Source organism: Fringilla coelebs (genome assembly GCF_963513975.1).
Source record: "Fringilla coelebs genome assembly, chromosome: 18".
Lineage (NCBI taxonomy): Eukaryota > Metazoa > Chordata > Aves > Passeriformes > Fringillidae > Fringilla > Fringilla coelebs.
Window position 1 is genome coordinate 6535942 of NC_140044.1, and position 19459 is coordinate 6555400.

Consider the following 19459-nt stretch of genomic DNA (forward strand, 5'->3'; position numbering starts at 1 on the left):
TCTGCAAGTCTCCTTCACAGGGTCACATCTGCAGATGTGGCACCTGGGGCTGGCTTCGCTACAGAATCCTTTCCTTATCTGACCCCTTCCAAGCACCAGCTCTGAGCTCACTTCAAACCTCCTCCACTCCTGTTAGCTAAGTGCTAACAGCTCCCACCCATCCCTCTAGCCCTTACCTTGTCCAGATCCAAGCCTCTGGAAAAATTCCTGTATTTGCAGCATTTTCCCTCCTCCTGAGCCTCTCCAGCAAGCCTCTCTGAAACTCCAGGCTGTTTCTCAGCTGTCAAGCTACAAGCAGAGCACAAACAGAAAGTGCCTGGGACTCGCTTTGAACAGTTTGGGGTGGGTGTCACCCTGCTCTCAGTCTGTTACAACCTGGGCAGTACATTCTGATCTTTGCAGCAGCCGATGCTGTTGGCATTTAAAAGCTCAAGATGACAAGGAATCAATGCAAAATCCAGTGAATGCTGCCAAGATGGAAAGCAACAACATCTGATCTCTGCCCTAAAAGCTGTTTCCTGTGAACAGTACTGCCCACCCAGCTGCCCCAGGCTGTGACACAGTGGTTGAGATTCCATGAGGTGACAGAAACAAGCCTTCACACACCAAGGGTGTGCCTGCAAGTCACATCTCACTTTCTGCTGCTCCAGGCATTATTCAGTCCTCATCCACCTGGACACGGACTGCCTGTCAAGTCCCCATGCTGGAAAAACAAAGTGCTTCACACACAGTTGAAATAAAAGTCAGAAACTGACAAAAATGTTTAATATTAGTTTTGAAGAGAAAGTGACCGTACTCGCTTAGATGAGAAAGTAATGACTGGGTGTGTTTAGTGAGCTCTCCTGCCAACCTGTCAGCCCATGGCTGTGGCTCTCTGCGAGGCCCAGGCCTCCCCGCTGCTGCTCTCAGCGTGTGACAATGCAAACTCACTGGGACACAAAACACATCTGCCATGGGAGCCGGCGTGTGGAGGCTGCGCTCGGGTCTGCATTTGGCTGCCGCTCTGGGCCTTGGCACATGTCAGCAGAACTGCAAGAGAAGGGAGTTTAAACCCCAATTAGAAACCTCACTGCTAAGGGGAGCTGCAGAAAAAGGTAAGGATCCCAGTGTGGGCTTGTTTCAGAAGCTGGCAAGGGCTTGGGGGTTCTCAGAAGCAGTGGCCAAAGGGAGCTCCCATGTGCATCTCTCACTGTGGCTCTTTGGCAATTTGTAGTGGCATCATTTCTGCTCACCACTGACCAGGAGATTTCTGCTCACCCCTGAGCTCTGTGCACAGCATGAAAGAGCCGTTTTGAAATCCTTAACATCATCACCACTACCTTCAGAGGCAGCAGGGAAAGCACTGTGAAGCTGATTATGGAAGAAGGGACATGAGGAGAGAGCAGAGAATGTGGAAGTGACACTTGACCCCAGCTGGTCTGCAGGGTTGAACCCAGAAGCTCTCGCCTCTGTGCTGGGAGGGAAGATCACTCTCTAGAGCCAGTGAGGGTTTGGCAAGCACCTCTGAGCAGCAGCCAAGTGCCTGCTGCATGCTGGGTGCAGCCACCCCAACACCCCTCAGTGCCAGTAATAGCCCTGGTGCGCTACCTTCCAGCGATTCCCACACTCATTGCACACGACGAAGGTGGTCATGGGCTCATCGGAGCTGCGGGTCTGCACCTGGGGGGACAGAAGGGAGGTGAGAGCTGAGCATCACACATGGCCCTGTCCCTCTGGCCTCCAGGGGTTGGTGCTGGGCTCACAAAATCAATGAAAGACCAAGATTTGGGCTGGCAAAAGGAGCTTTCCAGTAAAATCAGCCTGGTGGTTGTGTTACACACATACACGCATCATGACCCCCTTCAGCCTGACATTACCTCAGTGACAACTTTTGGGACAGCACATTTCCCTGCTAACCCAATCTGCTGTCCGTTTCTTGCAGGTGACTCTGGAAGCGGACATGCCTACAGCTAGTCCCTCCCCAAACTGTCCCCCAGGAAGGGATGTGGCCAGCACTGCCACGACAAACCCCTCAGTCCCAAGCACAAGAGCATAAAAAAAGCACTCAAGCCATTCCCATTTACAGGGCAGTCCAACATCCTGGCCTCACAGGAACACTCCGGGTTACCAGGTTCTGCACAGTTCCAATCTGGTTTGTGTTTGAGCCATTAAGGAACTCTGATATTTAACCCAGATGTGATTGCTGCCTCTGACTGGCTCTTGCCAGAAACACATACTTTACTAAAAACCAGATTTTTGTGGCATTTGAATACCACAAGGCAGATCTAGACTGAAAACACTGGTACTCCCCACAGCAGTCAGGCAGAACTGTGCTGAGGGGTGATTATGGTGACCTACGTGTGTAATTACCCAATGTGCAAGAGTAACAGTGTTTGCATGATGAAATTAACAATTTTTGCAAGAATGCTGGACAGCTAAATTCTGTAATTCTCCCCCTTTACTGTCTGCTTCCAACATGCTCATAAATGCCAGTTCATCTACTTGAGACTTACATCTCATCACCCACTAGTAATTTCACTAGAAGACAAATCAAAATACAGAAAGCCTCCTGATATCGCTATTTAGAGGACACTGCTGTCTCCTGCTCAAATTCCAGGCACTCAAACTCCAGTCCAGTCCAGGTGGAGACAGTGCCATGTGCTGGGACAGCCCAGGAATGGTTACTGGGAGCACTGGCAGAACGAGGCCCCTTGCCTGAGCCAGCCTGTGGGATGCAAGGCTGCTGCTGAGCCAAAGGAAACTCCCTGGTCAGATTCCTGGATCTCCTTCTCTTTCCATGTGTTTATATGTCAAGTCCAAGCAGATGCAGGAGTCTCACCCAGCACTTGCACACGCAGTTTGTGCGCAGTCACTCAGCAGCAATCTGGTGGCTGCTGGTGCATTTTTGGGTATCTGCACATTCTAAACCACTGACTCACAGCAAAGGCACATTTATCTCCAGATGCCTGGCACAAACATGGGAGCTAAAAAGCACTGGTAATGCACAAGGCTTCCAACAGCTGGCCACAGGGAAGAAAAATCCTCTGTCTGCTCACATCACAGCTTCATTTATTCCTTTTGTTTCACTCATTTCATGCTATTTGATTTTAAATAAGTTGGGACTTCTCCAGCTGCAGGTAATCTATATTCTTAATTTGTACTTTTAATACCATCAACATGTCTGAGTCAGTTTCTGCAGCCTGTCCCCCACTACCCACTCCTTTCTTGTCTGAATCCCAGCATTCCCAGCACCTGCTTTCAGTGTAGAGCACTACTGAACTTTTGAAAGCTTCCTCAGTGCTGCACAACTCCTGCTCTTGTACAAGCGAGTTAAAAATTACACAAGCTCACAGAAACATGTGCACAAGCCCATTTTAGACAGCCAGGAGTGTTTTCTGTCCACCAGTAGCAAAATTTGTGCTGTGCTGCAGGGCCTGTCACAGAGCAGTGTGAGCTCGTGACCATGACTGATCATGGCCTGTGCAGAGGCCAAGACAGGAGCAGGAAAACCAACCTGGGTGTAGGTGCAGTTCTTCTTCTTGCATTTCCCACAGGTGAAGAGGTCAGTCTGTGTCCCTCCTGTCTTGGCCATCTGATGCTCCCGGATTGCTTCTTTTGTCATGGCTTTCCTGATCTCTTTCAGCTCATTACTGGCCATTTCCTTTCAGAAGAAAAAAAAAAGAAAAAAAAAAGGCAATAAAATCACATCTGCCCAGTTTTACCACCACACCCACTAGAGTGGAAACAGCCAACAGGACAAGGCAGCCTGACAGATGGGCATTAACACAGAAAGCCTGTTCCAATTCTGGTTTCTGGTTCATACCCAGGGCCCTGGGATGATGGGAAGGCCCAACAAACCACTTTCCACACTGCAAACCCCACTGCAAGTTCACTCCATGCACTCTGGCAGCAGCTACTGAGAAAACTGCAACCCTTGCAGCAGCCCAGCTAAGTCTCAGGACATCTCCTGTGAGAAGCAAACCCTGCTCCTCAGGCTCCCTCACCTCCGAGGTCATCACGGCGATCTGCTCGGGGGTGATGGCCCCACACAGCACATTCTTTTTCAGCTCAGGATTTTTGGAGTCCTTCAGGTTGGAGATGCGGCTCCTCACGCGGTTTTTGTATTTCATGTCGGTGTTCTTGACATCCTGGTAGATGCGTAAGGGCAGTCAAGGAGCCTGCAACCAGCCCAGAGGCATCAAGCACTCCCCAGCCACCCGTGAAGATCAGGATTGTCACCCACTGCCAGGATGGAGGTGCTGGGACACAACAGCAGCATCTGCTCTGGGATGTCAGTGCTGGATTTGAGAGCCAGTTTATACAATCCCAAACTCCAGGGGCTTCCAGCTTGGGCTTTTTCACCATGCTGGAAATATTCAGCTATGCTCAGGTTCTACAACCTCCCCTCTCTCAGCAAGGCAGCCACAAACCCCTCCACTGAGAGAGCCCAGCCCCACAGTTCCTAAACCAAGCAAATTCCCCACATAAGGTTTATCTCACATCAACATGGAACCTGATCCTCACTGCTCCATCCTCTCCATTGCTTTTGTCTAGATCAGCACACTCTCCTCAAGAGGGAGCACAGGGAAGCTGCATGTATTTGGAAGCAGAATCAAAAGCAGGAAACAACACTCTGATGGGAAGGACAAACAAGGGATTACAGTCTCTGAGCTCCAACTCCACACTGGTAGTTCCTTAGCAGACCCAGCCAAGCAGAGCTAGAAACAGACCCAGAGCCATGACAAGCTGCAGCAGAGCATTTATCCTGTTTTTCCTTTGGGCACATGGATTTCATGCTGGAGGCATGCAGGAAGCACAGTACAGCAAGGATATACTCTTCAATCTGGGCTGCTATGTGCTCGCAGTCGGCACCGATGGCGATGTAATCGTCTGTAAGAAAGCACAAACAGGAGCTCAGCACCTTCCAACCAAGCCAGGGCTCCCCAGGCTCAGTATTTCTGAGCTACACATCTGGACAGTTTGCTGGTTTGATTCACATGCTCTTCCCATCAAATGGCATCTTGGCCTTTGCTCTTGCTACTCTCTGACACTTAGGAAAAGGGCTGTGATGAAAATAGATTAATCTAGCCAGTCTGTGACCTGTGCCTCTCTAGGATATGGACTGCATGAGACAGAGCTAACAACAGCCTTGGCCCGAACTTTCCAATATATTTTTCATACAATTGAAATCAAATGTATATAGGCAGGAATTGAGTTTCATCAGATATTCACCTCAATAAGTAACTCTACTCAGACCAACCACCTGTGAGGGCCTGGAGGTGTGCAGCATTTTTTTCTCATCTCACCTCAGGACTGTCTGCTCCTTTTTTTTTCATCTCACCTCAAGACTGTCTGCTCCTCCTCTCTTCTCCCACACACCAGTTAAACAGCATCATACAGAGTGCCTAACTGCCATGGATTTGGACAGCCAGTATGATAACCAACACCATAAAGGAAGTAGGGCACAGCTGAGCTTAGGGAAAGGTTCAAGGGAACTCTTTCCCAGATTTCATATGGAAAGGGCTTTTCTAAGAGCTGTGCAAAACATGCACAGCTCTTAGAAAATGCAGCATATAAGCACATGCACAGGAAGGCTAGAAATAAAGACCTCATAAACTTCTCCATCTGTCATCTACATTTCTTGGCTCCAAATTAATAAGACTCTGCAGTGCTTAGACCCCAATTTTTTAAAGGGATCTGCAATGTGGACACAACCAGATGCTCAAACTTCCAGACATGCTGAGTACCTGCAGTTACCTCTCACTTGAGATGGAACAGTCTGAATGCAAGAGGGATCTGTTCTACCCCAGATCCAGAGGACCACAATATTTAAGGAGCTCCGGTCTGCAAAGACAGCAGAGTCTGACAGCAGATGCTGACTGGCATAAGCATCATTCCTACAAAGTCCATGTACTGAGTTACAGCTTCACTTTGTGCCCCAAGGGCGACAGGGAAGACAGCCTCACTTAACAGCAATCAGAAAAGATCTAGAAAGTGAAGCAAATCCCCGCACACCTGAAAGATTTAACTTCAGCACAGACCACCCCATGTTGCAACCCTATGTGACAAACCCTGTGTTCTTCACAGCCATTACTTACACTTTGTCATGCCTCCAGCTCAAGCCAGGTCCCTGTGTAAGTGTCTGAAAATGCTGCAACAGCAGCCAGTTCATCAAACGGGTGACCAGTGGCTAGACTGAGCTGCTGGCAATAATCCTTTGACAAGGCTGCTCTAGAACAGTATGTCTAAGCTGAGCTGGCACTGACAGTCTCTGTGAGAACGGTCCAGGAGCTGTGAAGCACTTGAGGCAATGCAGGGCTTCCCCCAGCACTTACCATCAGCCTGCAGAGCTGCTGTCAGCATCTCCCTGCATTTGTTGCGCACAGCGTCGCACGTGATGGGGGCCGGAGGGAAGGTGGTGATTTTGGGGGTGGTCGGAGTCTTTGGAGGCTCCTGCCTTTTGTTGGAGCTAAAAGAAAAACTTCACCTGTCAGAATGTCTCAGTTTGGGCTACTGAGAGCAGAGAAGGAAGCAGCAGGTATGTGGCCAAGCATCCTGTTAATCAGAACACAGTGCAAAGTCATTGTCCCAAATCAGCACAGAGCACAACACGGCAGCCAACGCCCTCAGCCCAGACACGAGCTCTCCTGTGGACACTGCTGGCTGCCAGCAGAGATCTAATCCATGAACAACCCTGCCAATCATCTTGTGTTATTCAACACACATCAGCTGCTGCACCACTGGGCATCAAGTGAAAACATCACTGTTGAACACCCCCAGTAACCCAAATACACTCAGGACATCTGGGACCATCACCACTCTCAATTTGGCAGTGCAGTGCAGATTCATGGTACTTCTTCCCTCTTTAACTTTGCAGGACACCAGGCCTATCACTGCTCTCAGCAGAAAGCAAGCAGAAAGCTCCAGAAGAAGGAGCTGTGCTAAGGAAAACAAAGAAAAAGAAAGAAAATGGCTCCTTCAGCTTTGATATTTAAAAAACAACAACAACAAAGTGTAGCACATAAAAGGTTCTTCCTTTTTCCTGCAATCTGAGCGAGACACTGATTACTCATCTCACAGAAGAGCACCTCTACACAGCCACACACAGCTCATACAGGGGCCAGGCTAGCACAGGACTAAGAAATACCGCTTTGCTCTCAAAAATAACTCCATTTCCATCTGCGGGCAACCACGGGCACAGGCAAGGGAATGCAAACACCTGCCTGCTGTGGCTGACTCAGTCGGGTCACCTGCCAGGGGAGCAGGATGGAGACCTGCCTGCACAATCAGCACATGATGTGGGCAGGCTGAGTCACTGCTGCGGGGTCTGCATGCAGAGAAGGAACCTCAATGAGCAGCTCAGCTGGTTGTGCACGCAGCAAGCCTAACATCTGCACATGGCGTTAGTAAGCCCTGCAAATACTGCTGGTAAAAGATCTGGGTTAGTATGAATCACAGATGATTTTCTAGAGCTTTGTTCTACCCCCTAAATCTAGGCAGCAGAATAGCTTTTTTTTTTTTTCAGCAGAGATTGCTCTGGCTTTGGTGATTTGGCTTTAAAATGCCCTGTATTTATGGCCAATGCCTGGTACCATTATTGCACGAAGAGACAGGGAAAAAAAGAAACCTCAACATTTCACCATGGCATGCCGGCAATATCCTCTTGAAGATCCAAGTGGCTTGACAAATTCTGTTAAGCTGGGTCACTACTGCCAGTTCTTTGCCATCAAAACTAAATTTGTTATGAACAAGCACTTCCACTACACTGTCCTGGAAGGGATTAGTCAGCCCACAAAAAAACAGCACTAAGCTGGAAACCTTCCGAATCTGCTGCCACACAAACTGAGCCAGAGGACTTTAGGGACTTATCCTGTGAGCTCCTGTGACTAAGGTCATATCCAGTCTGGCTCAAATCCCACAGATCACCCCTAGGGCTACCAGATTTCCTCAGTTCAGAACCTCACCAAGCTCTTTTCAGAAGCATCCATCAGTGAACATTCAGCAAATGGCTCACATCAAACCAAAGCAGAACTTTGACTTCTTGCTTATATGAATGAGATGATGCATTCTGTGAGGGAGATTGTACTGTGAGCTCATTGTGTTTACTGACCAGTAGCTGAATAAAACCCCTTTTTACCAGCTGGTTTTACTGGTCAGCACTGCAGGATCTTATTAAAGAAGAGATTTGTGTCCAAGCAGCTCAAAACATTCAATAGGATTTACACTGCACATGTTACAAAAAGAAGAAACAACTTAGCCTGTAAATAATCCATTAGATGATGATTTTCTCCCATCTGGAATGTAGAAACTGCCATCAGGTACTTTTGTGCTTAAGAAGCTACACACAAATCACAGGCAGCACTCATGGGAGTGCATATACCAGAGCATACACTAAGGAATAACCCATAATTCAGGAATAACCCATCTAAAAAATCACAGCTTCTTATGTTACATACAATAGTTTGGAAAAATTAGACTTCCCAAAGGACAAAGGCAAAGCATACTCACAGTAAAAGGAAGGACTGAAGGAATATGGGTGGTTTGTGGCAAGAGAAACTTAAAGGAGACAAGTCCTGAAATTCCTTACAAAGGAGGATGATAGGAAAAAAATCCACAGAAGGCTGTAGATATGGGTTTTGTAAGAGAGGTTTTGATTGAGAGCAAGTTTTAAACTGTAAAGGTGAGTTATGAATTGGAAATACCGCCAAGGGCAGTTGTGGAAATGCCTGGCCCTGAGGTTTTCTAGGGTTGTCAAAGAGCTTGAAAAATCCAGTCAGAGACAGCTTGGGCAGAGATTGTGCTGAGAAGGAGCTGCAGGAGGGGTTTCCTGAGAGTTCTTACAGATTTAATTTTGTATCATTTTGCAATCAACAAAGGTTTCACAGAGCAAACTGCTGTGTGTGAACTCAGTGACCTCAATGTGAACTCAGAACATCGACCTTCACTACAGTAAGTCCTCAAACACAGGTCTTCAATCCTGTATTTGCAGAGGTAATATTTGACTTTCAGGAAGGTTCTATCTGCAACTGAATATTTAGATATTTATTCCTTGGAGGTGGAAAAAAGCTCAACAAGATACATGGTAGTCCCACTTCTGTTAGCTGATGAGGAAACATACATTTGGCCTGCAAACACACACATCAACCATGCACTAAGATGAGAGCTGATCCCTCAAGAATTAGATGAAACAGACTTCTCAGCCATTCCAAAGACAGAAAATTATTTATTAAGGTTTAGAGGTTAGTTTATAAATAGAATCACTGGGAAATAGAGCTCAAACACACCTAGAAGACTTATTTCAGGAAATCCTTGTGGTTCACACTGTTCCTGTTAAACATGAGAAAGAGCTTGTAAATCTATCCAGGCAGCAAAAGTTTATACATAAAACAAGGCTATGCTGGAACAAAATGGTGGCAAAGCAGCAGCCAGGGATTGCAAACAGAACTCAGGGCTGCACTGGAAGAAAATGCCACAGAAGAGCTAAATTCAGGCCACAGATCCAAAACCTCCTAATAAAGGCAGTTTAGAGAATCCTGGAAAAGAAAAACCTCATGCTGCCAGAGACAGAAACATTAGACACAGCTCATTAAAATGTACTACACTATGGGTCTGAAACTCTACAGCACAACAGAATATGCTTTGGATTAGAGTAATGCACTATCTAAATTCACAGGTGCCAGCTCCACGCTGGCTGGCTCAGAGCTTTCAGGTCTTGCAGTGATAGCTTCAGTCACTACACAGGGATTTCTACATCTGTGCTCCAGAAAGCAAGATGAGCTTCAGGCTAAGAGTTAGTCAAATATTTCTCCCTGACCAAAATGGAAGGCGTAGCCAAAATCTAACAGACTAAGAGGCTGAAATATCTGAATACAAACTGATTTCTTTGGTGTTATGACAGCAGCCTCATCTGAACCAGCTATCACACACTGAGCAACCAGTCTGACTCCACTGCAGTCTCAGCTTCAAAGAACAGAAACTCTCCTCTGCCAATAAATTATTATTTTTTTAAGGCAGATTAGTAGTTTATTTTGCAGGACTGGAGAAAAAACATTCCTGTCTCTGGAAGAGAGCCTGGCTCAACAGACTAACACCAGAAGCTGGCCCCTGCTCCTGGGTCTAGGCTACACTAATCCATTGGCTTCTGTTCATCCTTCACAGCCAAGGGAATGCTTTGCTAGTCAGAAGATGGAGGCTGAATACAGGTAAAAAGCATCAAGGATTAAAAAACCCCATCAAACTGCAGCACATTAAGGCACAAGGGAACATCACCAGCACAAGACAGACAGCTCCACCCTGCATACTCCAAAATAAGTGACAAAGCAAGAAGGCAGCAAGGAGGGGTTTTGTCTTTGTACCTACACCCAAGATCCTGTTCTGAGTGAAATGCCACACAGATCTGGATAGCCCTGGCTTCCACTCTGCACTGCATCACTGAGCTCCATCCTGGCTGTGGTCTCCCAAGTCCTCTCATTGCACTACTTAGCAAATCCTTTTTGCCATTTCATGGAAGGAAGATAACTAAAGATACCAATCATTTAAAGTCATGGAGCATCAGCAGCCTTCTCTCCATCAGCAGCTCTGGATCGAGCTGCAAAGGCTCACCCTGAAGTGCCAAGCCTTGAGAGAGCTGAGCAAAACCAAAGAAGTGACAAGAAAGTAACAAACAAAGGCTGCAAACATGGAAAATCCTGCAAGCCAGCAGGACTACAGCCTGAATACTCTAAATCTTCTGTCAAAATTGGGAAATTGGCTAAATCACTTAAGAGCCAAATCTAGGAAGCACACACCCTCCTGGGATCTGAGGCTGGGAGAAATTTCTAGAAGAAAGCTTTAAATCCCATTTTTCCCCTCCCCTTTGATCACTGTCTGCACTCAACAACTGCAGTCACAGGCAGTGGAAACAGGATGCAGCATCCAAGGCATGGCAAGGAGCAAGCATGCAGCTGACCTGCCAGCTGGGGGACATCAGCCACAGGGAAAAGGGGACTTCTGCTGGGATTTGTCAAGGACAAAGAAATGGAAGTTTTACTTTAGTAATGTATCAATCAATCCCATCCACTGCAAAGGCCAAAAATAATCTTAATTCTAAGGAGTTCAAAGTTAGAAATAAACAAAAACGCATAAAAACACAGCATAAAAAAGAATAGGGGAATGTTCTACTACTAGGCCACTACTATAAAAAACAACACATACCCAAGAGTAAAAAACTTTAAATAAAATATGAATAAAATTTAAAAACTCACTAAAGCCACTGTATTTTTAGATGTGTATTTCTGTTAATCATTAACACCACACAGATCAATCTTGAAGAAGAAACACTTCCAGCATCTCTGACCAGAAATGTGACTATACAAAATTCCTGACTCAGACACTTAAAAATTAAAGTAATGTGCCTTAAGAAAACTTAAATGCTCCAACAGAGTCATCTTTGGTAAAAGGGAAGTATTACCTTTGGTCTCTTGAGTTACCAGTCTCCCTGGAGGAAGATGTTGGCAAAGACAGGCTTTTCTTTTTGTCCTCATTTTTTTCCTCAGAAGCATCTATGTTCAAAAGAGGAATAAGTTCAGAACCGATCTTTATGCTACAGCCCTGCCTATACTCCTCAGTGTTTTCACACTACCCACTGTTGGCCTAAAGTTACTATTCTCCCAAAAAGAATCAGGAGAAAATGCCTTTATGGCCTTCCTGCTTCCCAACAGACCTTCTCCTTGCCTGCAAGTAAAAAATAATTCAAACAAAAGCTTTCCTCACCAAACTAGAGAGCAATCAGTTTCCCTGCCTGGGAGATAAGCTTCCTCACAAGACATGCCTCTTCACAAAAGTTTCTTTCAGAGGCTGCTGAGCAGGGATTAGATCAAGTTCTCTGAAGCACAACTAAAAGCAGAATTTCCAGCCAACACCAGCTGAAGGGCCAGTACAGGCTGGTCCTTGTGGAATTACAGCTTCTTCTGATTCCCAAGTGCTGCTGAAAGCCAACAGCACAATCCTGGAGAGGACCTTCTTGACACTGTACAACAAGTTTGACCCAGAGGTAAATTGTCTGTCTAGCCAATACACACCCCACCTAAGAGGAGGTAACAAATCAGGCAGGACAGGAAAAGAGCCCTTTTAACACTCATCCAGCCTGGCAAGAAATGGGAGCCCATAACAGGGAAAGCCTCCCCAGCTGGAAATGGTCCATGTGAGTTTATCTACAAGATGGTGAACTCAGATCCTTCTCCAACTCACCACCCCAAATCCATTCCAGCACTTCCCTTCCTGGGCTGCCGCATGAGGCTGACAGCACACATGGTGCAAATGCCATGCAGAGCACAAGTGGGAGCAGAGGGTTCAGAGCACAGATAGTTTCTACAAATAACGTTGCTTATTACTATGTGATGAAGTATAAGTTAATAGTCCTGAAGCTTTCAATGCTCTTCCAATGATGAGCTGGCTAAACAGGAGCTAAATCTAGAGGGATGCATGATAGGACACAAAACTTGAAAGACAGAGAGGGTGGAATTGTAAAGGCTGATTTGCTAGAATGTTTATTCAGATCAAGAGATAAGCTCTCCCAAAAAATTCAGCCTCCCACTGAAGGCAGCTTGTTCACAAGCTGAATCTGACAGGAACATGCTGATTTCCTTACCAAGAAGTTTCTTCCAAGATTTGATGAGGGATTTGGCAAGTGATATCACTTCTTCGTCTGTGCTCTGCTTCCTCAGCGCATTCACCGACATCCCAATGCGGGTGGACTGCAAGGGAACAACCCAGTGAACCACTCTAGAACAGACTCAAAACTAGTTACTAACTGAAATCTCAAATAACCACGACAAAGTCAAAGCCATGACCAAGACAGGAGTATCCAAAGGCTTGCAGAATGATTCTATGACCCTTACAATTTCGGAAGAGCAAGGTGACACTCTCCAGCTTGCACAGCTGAACAGAAGACACATCCAACCTCCCACAAATCCCTTCCCTACACACTTGTGACATTCAAGCTCAGAGTGAAAAACTCCAAGATGCATCACACACTCCAAATTGTCATTCTGCTCACTCCTCCCCACTGTTCTAAATATCAACATTACAAAGAACTTCTCCCACGACTGCCCTCTGTGTTTGCTACTTTAACCCAGTCTTTCCTCTTTTTGCAGTCTACAAACAAGATTTGAGCAGTTACACACATGGTGACCCAGAGCTCTTTAACTGCCAGTCCAAAACCCAACTTCTGCACTATTTTGTTGGATTTAATGTTTATTTTTATTCTTTGCATGAGGTGAGAAGTGTGAGGAAATCTATTACGTTTATTTAGACAACATTTTGAACTCATCCAGATGTAAACCTAAGCTTCTTACCATAAATGTGCAACTCACCTGCAGTAAATCCAAAGTCATAGGCATACTTTTCAGTTCTTTCAGTAAATCCATTGCACCTTCCTGGAGAGGAAAAGAAAAAGAGAATGAGTGCCTCAGCTTTTATTAAAGAAATTCAACAGCTTGGGAATAGACACAGAAAGTTGAATTCAAAGGGAAAAACACCAACAAGCATTCCCTGAAACATCAGCAAATGCACTGCTGGGTGCTGTTCCACACAGACAGTAGATCCTGCAACCAGAAGGCACCTAAATCATTGGAATGGGGAAAACAGATCAGTGGAGTGCTACAGGTTCTTGCTTGTGTATGGTGCAAGTGCAGAACTAGTTTATTATTCTTACTGGCACACTGAACATTTTTAACACCTGAAAACCACACTCTGAATTACAACTGCCAGTGACTCCATGTAGCTGTTTCCTAGTTTTCATATTAATACCCCACTGTGCTCAGGAGAAAAGAGAGACCAGGAACAAAGCCAGCAAGCTGTGATGCTGAAGAGTTGGTCACTTGAAACTTGTTCTGTGAAATCTCCTTACATCATCTCTACATCCCAGAACCCAGGACCAGGAAACATCTGACGAGGAATCTGCAGATACCTAAAACTGGCAGTCACTCAGAGAATTGGAAATCACTTGTCTCCCTCTAGCATATCCCAGCCTGGCGTAGGGCTGCCTCCATTCAGCTGGCTCTTTCCTCCCAACCCCCTTCCCTCAAACAAGGCTTCCAGTGTTCACATTTAGCAGCTCATTTACAACACCGACCACTCCAAGCCCAGTTGCAGCACAAGGCCTGCACAGCCACCATTGTAGGAGAGCGAAGCCGCCTGCACTGCCAGCCCTGCCCTCACATCCCGTCCTCCCTATGCAGAAGGGCTGCTTCCAACTCATCCCAGGAAGCAATCCAGCTGCAATCCACCCTACAGAACAGCTGCTCGAATCAAAGCAGAGTCAAAGCTTTCAGTGTGCACACAAGCAACTCACGCCAGCATAAACCACACACATTTACCGTACCCAGAACGACGGACCTCCCTCTCAGGCAGCTCCACACCTTCCAACACACAGCATGCTGCAGTTCAGCACTGTCTCAAATGCCAGCCAAGAGGAAATGTTGCATACCCCTCCTGTAAGAAGCTGCCTCTTTCCCAATGAAGCTGGAAGCAAATCCTGCTAAGTTGCTCCTTTCCTATTTCAACACTGATGCTGAAAACCAGCCACCAGTGAGAACAGACATCACAGGCTGTGCTTTAGCCCAAACACACTTCCCTGGGCTGTTCCAACAGTGACACAAGTGAAGTGCACGCCCTACCTTCGGCTGGCAAGGTCAGTCCAACATTCAAAAGTTCATGTGGTAACAGCACCCAGCATCCTACCACAGAGTACCACACTCCTCTAATCCCTCCCCCTCCTCACCCATCATCTCCCACTCCTCACAGCCCTTCCCAGCCCCAAAATTCCTGTCCCCCACCCCAAACACAAATGCACAGCCTACCTCTGTCACAAACCCTTGTCAGCTTTCTGCCTTAGCACTTGCATGGCACTGTTCCTACAGGCACTGATATACCCCATTAAGCTGGAAAACACCGGCTCCTGTCCCCCCAGGCTGTCACACGGGTCACAGCACACTCTGCGAGAGTCCCCGAGTGCAGACAGCAGCTTGGCCAGCCCTCCGCACTCCAGAGGCCACGGCAGTGAGCAGAGGTGCCGGTGTGGGATGGAGATGCAGGAAGCAAATCCATCAGCACAGGGGCTTTCCCCGAGGGTAAACCGGAGCCCCAGGACGCTGTGGTGGGGACTCCCCTTGCAAAGAGCTCCCAACGGGACAGAGGAGCAGGGCTGAGGATGCTCTCCAGGAGGGGAACACCGGGCAGGCAGCACAGGGTGAGCCCCGGAGGGCTGAGATGTCGGCTGGGGATGCCGGAGGCCTGGGGCGCGGGGGATCAGAATGGGACTGGAGAGCGCCACAGCACCCAAGGGGCACACAGGGCTCCCCGCCCAGTAAGTGGCAGTGGGTGGATCCCACACCTCCGCAAAGGCTGGGGAAGGGAGAGGGCGACGGGGCCCGGGGGAGGGAGCCCCACTTTAAAGGGGGGAGCGTCTGCTCCAGCACAATGTAATGACCGGAGCGGCACTGGAGGAGAGGCTCCCAAAATGGGGTCTGGGAAGGGGGAGGCCCCTGACAACGGGCAGCGAAGGAGAGGCGAGGGTCCACCAGAGCGGCAGCGAGGAGGGGATCCTGCGGAAAGGAGGGGGCGCGTCCGCCAGACAAGAGCCCGGTTGGCAGGGGGCGGCTCCCCACGCCAACCGGGCTGCGGGGGCCCTGCCGCCGCCACTCACCGCGTTCTTCTTGGCCACCATCTTGTCCAGGCGCCTGGCAATACGCACGATCTCGTCCTCCCCGCCCATCTCGCCGCTCCCCGGGATCGGTGCCGGGGCCGGACGGGGGTCCGGGCGGGGGGAGCTGCGGTCGGTGCCCGGTGCCCACCTCAGCCCCCGGTGCCGCAGTCAGGGCGGGCGCACGCGGGACACGACGGGAGTTGTAGTCCTCGGGACGCCAGCTCCACCCGCCACCTGCCGGAGCCCCGCTCACGGGCGGAACTTCATCTCCCAGCGTGCCCCGCGGCCGTCCCGCGCGGCGCCGCCCGGCCGCCGGGGGCGCTGTGGGGGTTGCGGCTCGCCCCGCGCAGGGGGCTCGGAGCGGAGCCGGGGCTGAGGGACCCCCGGCCCCCACCCGCGGGGCTGTGCCACGGCACGGCAGGAACAGCCGTGTCCCGTGTGCTGCAGCGGGTCCGGAGGAGGCCACGGAGATAATGAGCACCTCTGCAGGGGAGACAGGCTGCGAGCTGCGGGGTTCAGCCTAGAGAAGAGAAGGCTCCGAGCAGACCTTTAAAGCCCCTTGCCGTGCCTAAAGGCGCTCGAGGAGAGGTGGAGAGAGGTTTTGGACAAGGGGCTGGAGTGACAGATCAAGGGGGAATGGCTTCACACTGACTGAGGGCAGAGTTAGATGGGATATTGGAAAGAAATTCTTCCCTGTGAGGGTGGTGACAGCGCAGGACAGGGTGCCCAGAGAAGCTGCCCCTGGATCCCTGGAAGTGTCCAAGGCCGGGTTGGATGGTGCTTGGAGCAGCCTGGGGTAGTGGAAGGTGTCCCTGCCCGTGGCAGGGGGGTAGAACAAGATGAGCTTTACAGGCCCCTTCCACCCCAAACCATTCTGTGACTGTGACTGTTGTCCATGGCTGTGCAGAACCCTCGGAGCAGTGCAGGATAAACTGCTGGATAAACTGGATAAATGCTCCCTGGATGGACCGAGGCTGTGCCCCTCATACGGCCTTGGGGACTGGACAGCAGTTACCAGTGGCAAGAGGACAGATGCTTTGGGGGTCCAGGCTGGACCCCCTGTAGATGGCACTCGCACACTGTGCGAGGGCAGCGCATCCCCCGGGAGCTGCTGCTGAGCGCTGTCGCTCCCTCCAGCTGGTTCCTGGCAGAGGGAGAACTTCCATGCAGAGCCGCCTGCACAGCCCTCGCCAAGCACTGTTTGAGAGAGGGCCCTGATTGTGCTGGTGAAGAGCGGCCGTGTCCTGCCCTGGTGGAGCTGCAGATCATGTGAAAGCACAGGGATATGCTACGTGTGGCCTCGGGATGCACAGTCAGGTCTTGGGAACCAGAATCCCCAGCACTCATCTCCAGCTGCACTCTGTCCTGGGGCAGGCTGAGTCACTGAGGGCATAATCACAGACTCACAGAATTGGTAGGGTTCAAGGGCTTGGAGATTGTCCAGCCCCCCTTCAAAGTCAGAGTCACCTAAAGCAGGTGACGCAGGAACTTGTTCAAATGGGTTTTGAATACCTCCAGAGAGGGAAGTATTGAATAGATCAGTGCTAAAGCTCTGATGAGTGCCTGACCCTCAAATCTGCTGCCAGCTTGCTGCTCTCTATAGCAATACCATGGAGATTTATAGAAATACCATGGAGCTCTGGAATCCCCTTGAGCAAGAGCTGCTCTCTGGATGTATGAGACACGTGTCAGTTCATCCCTGAGGCAGCAAAGGTGGTCCCAGACCAAAAGTGAGCCCTGGACCCTCTCCCTGGCATGACACCTTGAAACTTCCTGGCTTGGCCTCATGTTTGTGAACACGAGTTCCCTCCACCCCACGGTCTGAAGCCTGTGCAGCACCTGGAAATCCTCCAACCCTTGGCAGGGTCTGGCTGTGGAGTCAGGGGGTGCCATTTTGGAGAGGCCCACCTCTGTTAGGGAGGAGAAAACAAGTCCCAGCAAGGGGAGCTTCTGGAAGTGAGCAGCTGCCTGTCCCGTGTGTGGGGTCGGGTCACGCCGGTCCTTGGCGTCAGAGACACGCTCGAGCGGCACTGCTGCCACTGTCAGTGTGGTTTGTGTCGCTGCAACGCAGAGATGGTTCCTGACCACAAGTATGGCCGGGGACGTGTCTCAGATTCCAGAGCACACAGTCACTGATGCCGAGCGCCATCACCCCGTCGCGCCCTGCCTCGAGCGGGAGCCATCACCCTGCCAGCGCTGGCCTCCTGCAGTGGCAAGCAGCCTCACCCAGGGCCCACCACTGCCTGCCTGCCAGCGGGTCCCCGAGGATAGAATGGCACAAAACCCTCACGCCTGCAGCCCCACATGCCTGCTGGGCACGTCTCCCCCCGCTCTTTGCCCGTGGGCACGGGGCAGCTCTGCAGTCCAACCCTGCTGGCCTACGGCTCCACTCTTCCCAAGGGTTAACAGGACACCACAGGCCAGGCGCTTGCAGAGCAGGGAGGGTTTCTGGCTGACCTTGGCTGGGAAGCAGCAGTGGCGTCGCTCAGCCCTGCCCCCCAGGCGTGGAGCCTGTGGCCAGAACGCTCCCCAAGCCTGGGTGGAGGTAGATCCAGAGGAAACTCCACCTCCGCGGGAGCCAACCTGCTATTGCAGGAATTCCCAGAGAAATTCCCGCTTGGGGTGATCTGTCAACGGATCCATGAACTTTCTTTTACCTCTTGTGAAAGCAGCTACTTGAATGTGCTAAAAACAGAGCAGGGGCGAGTCCATCAGGGAGAGGCTGGGAAGGGGGCTTTTGCTGACCCCTGCACACCAAGAGACTCCCTGAAAGTCTCTGTTTGTGGTGCCTTGCTGGCAGCTGCCCTTGGCAAGCAGATCTGGGAGAGCCAGGAGAAGTTTCCTGCAAAATAAAACCCCACAAAATCTCACCTGTTTTTTCCACTGGGCTACTGTATTTCCCAAGCAACTCTCAGCAGATTTGAACACAGCGAATGGGCTGGATCAAGTTGCTTCCACTATCCTCAGTAAGTTCAAGTCATTTGGAGATCAGCCATGAAACCCCACCCTTTCTCTGCTCCCAACCACCAGAGGCTTGGTCTGGTCCACTTTTGGAAAAAGCAGAGATGAGAGGCGCTCCTGGGCCTGCTTTGTCCATCCACCCACCATAAAACCTACAGGGAAGCTCTGTCCTGAGACACCCCCTAACTTCAGGGGTGCTCACATCTCCAGGACCTCAGCAGGTCACTGTTTGGAGGGCTGGCTGTCCTGGGTGACACACTGGGCTCTGAGCTGGTAATGAGTGACCCCATCCAGAGAACAACAGACAATCAGTAGCTGGGAGATGCTGAGGCAGGAGATGGGAGCAGCTGCTGTAGGCTTTGCCAGAGCACCACTTATTTTGGGGAGGAGTTTTGATCTGTCTCCCGTCCGGGTTTTGATGTGTCTCCCCTCCTTTTCACCCTCATGGTTTTCATGTGTTTCCCCTCGTTTTCACCCTCAGCCTTGGCTGGAGGGCTCCTGGCTGATCCTCTAACCATCCACTTGTGCCAGCCCTGGAATGGAGGTAGGGATCTGCCTTTTCTTCCCCTTCTTGCTGCATCTGTCTGATGTCCTTAATCTCCTAGCCCTGGCACTGGGGCCATTTGACTCTGGAGCAGTTAAATGCTCCATTCAAACACTTAGGAAACCTGGAGAATGTGGCATTAATGGTGACTTCCATTTCTGTCTTACAGACCATCCTGTTTTCCCCTTTGAGGAGCCAAGGGACCTCTCCACACCTCCTCTTGTGGCACATACACTCCTAACACAACAGAAAGCATCATGGTTCCCAGGAGATATTTTAGGATTCATGCA

At 49.8% G+C, this 19459-nt stretch overlaps 1 protein-coding gene across 2 annotated transcripts; it reads right to left on the reverse strand.

The window, feature by feature from the left end:
• Positions 1-778: 778 nt before the first annotated feature.
• TCEA2 (transcription elongation factor A2) lies at positions 779-15836 on the reverse strand (the record flags this gene model as incomplete). 2 transcript variants are annotated; one of them, XM_084217950.1, is made up of 10 exons in its annotated part: positions 15665-15836; positions 13332-13394; positions 12608-12713; positions 11429-11519; positions 6315-6448; positions 4813-4869; positions 3984-4138; positions 3494-3640; positions 1588-1659; positions 779-1029 (listed from the first exon to the last, which is right to left on the reverse strand). In XM_084217950.1, the coding sequence occupies exons 1-10, from the start codon at positions 15731-15733 to the stop codon at positions 1021-1023; spliced, it is 903 nt and encodes a 300-aa protein (XP_084074076.1). In that variant the 5' UTR covers positions 15734-15836. The 2 variants fall into 2 exon arrangements, with proteins under 2 accessions (XP_084074076.1, XP_084074075.1); XM_084217949.1 differs by lacking the exon at positions 779-1029 and having other exon boundaries at positions 1558-1659; positions 3984-4127; positions 4802-4869.
• Positions 15837-19459: the final 3623 nt, after the last annotated feature.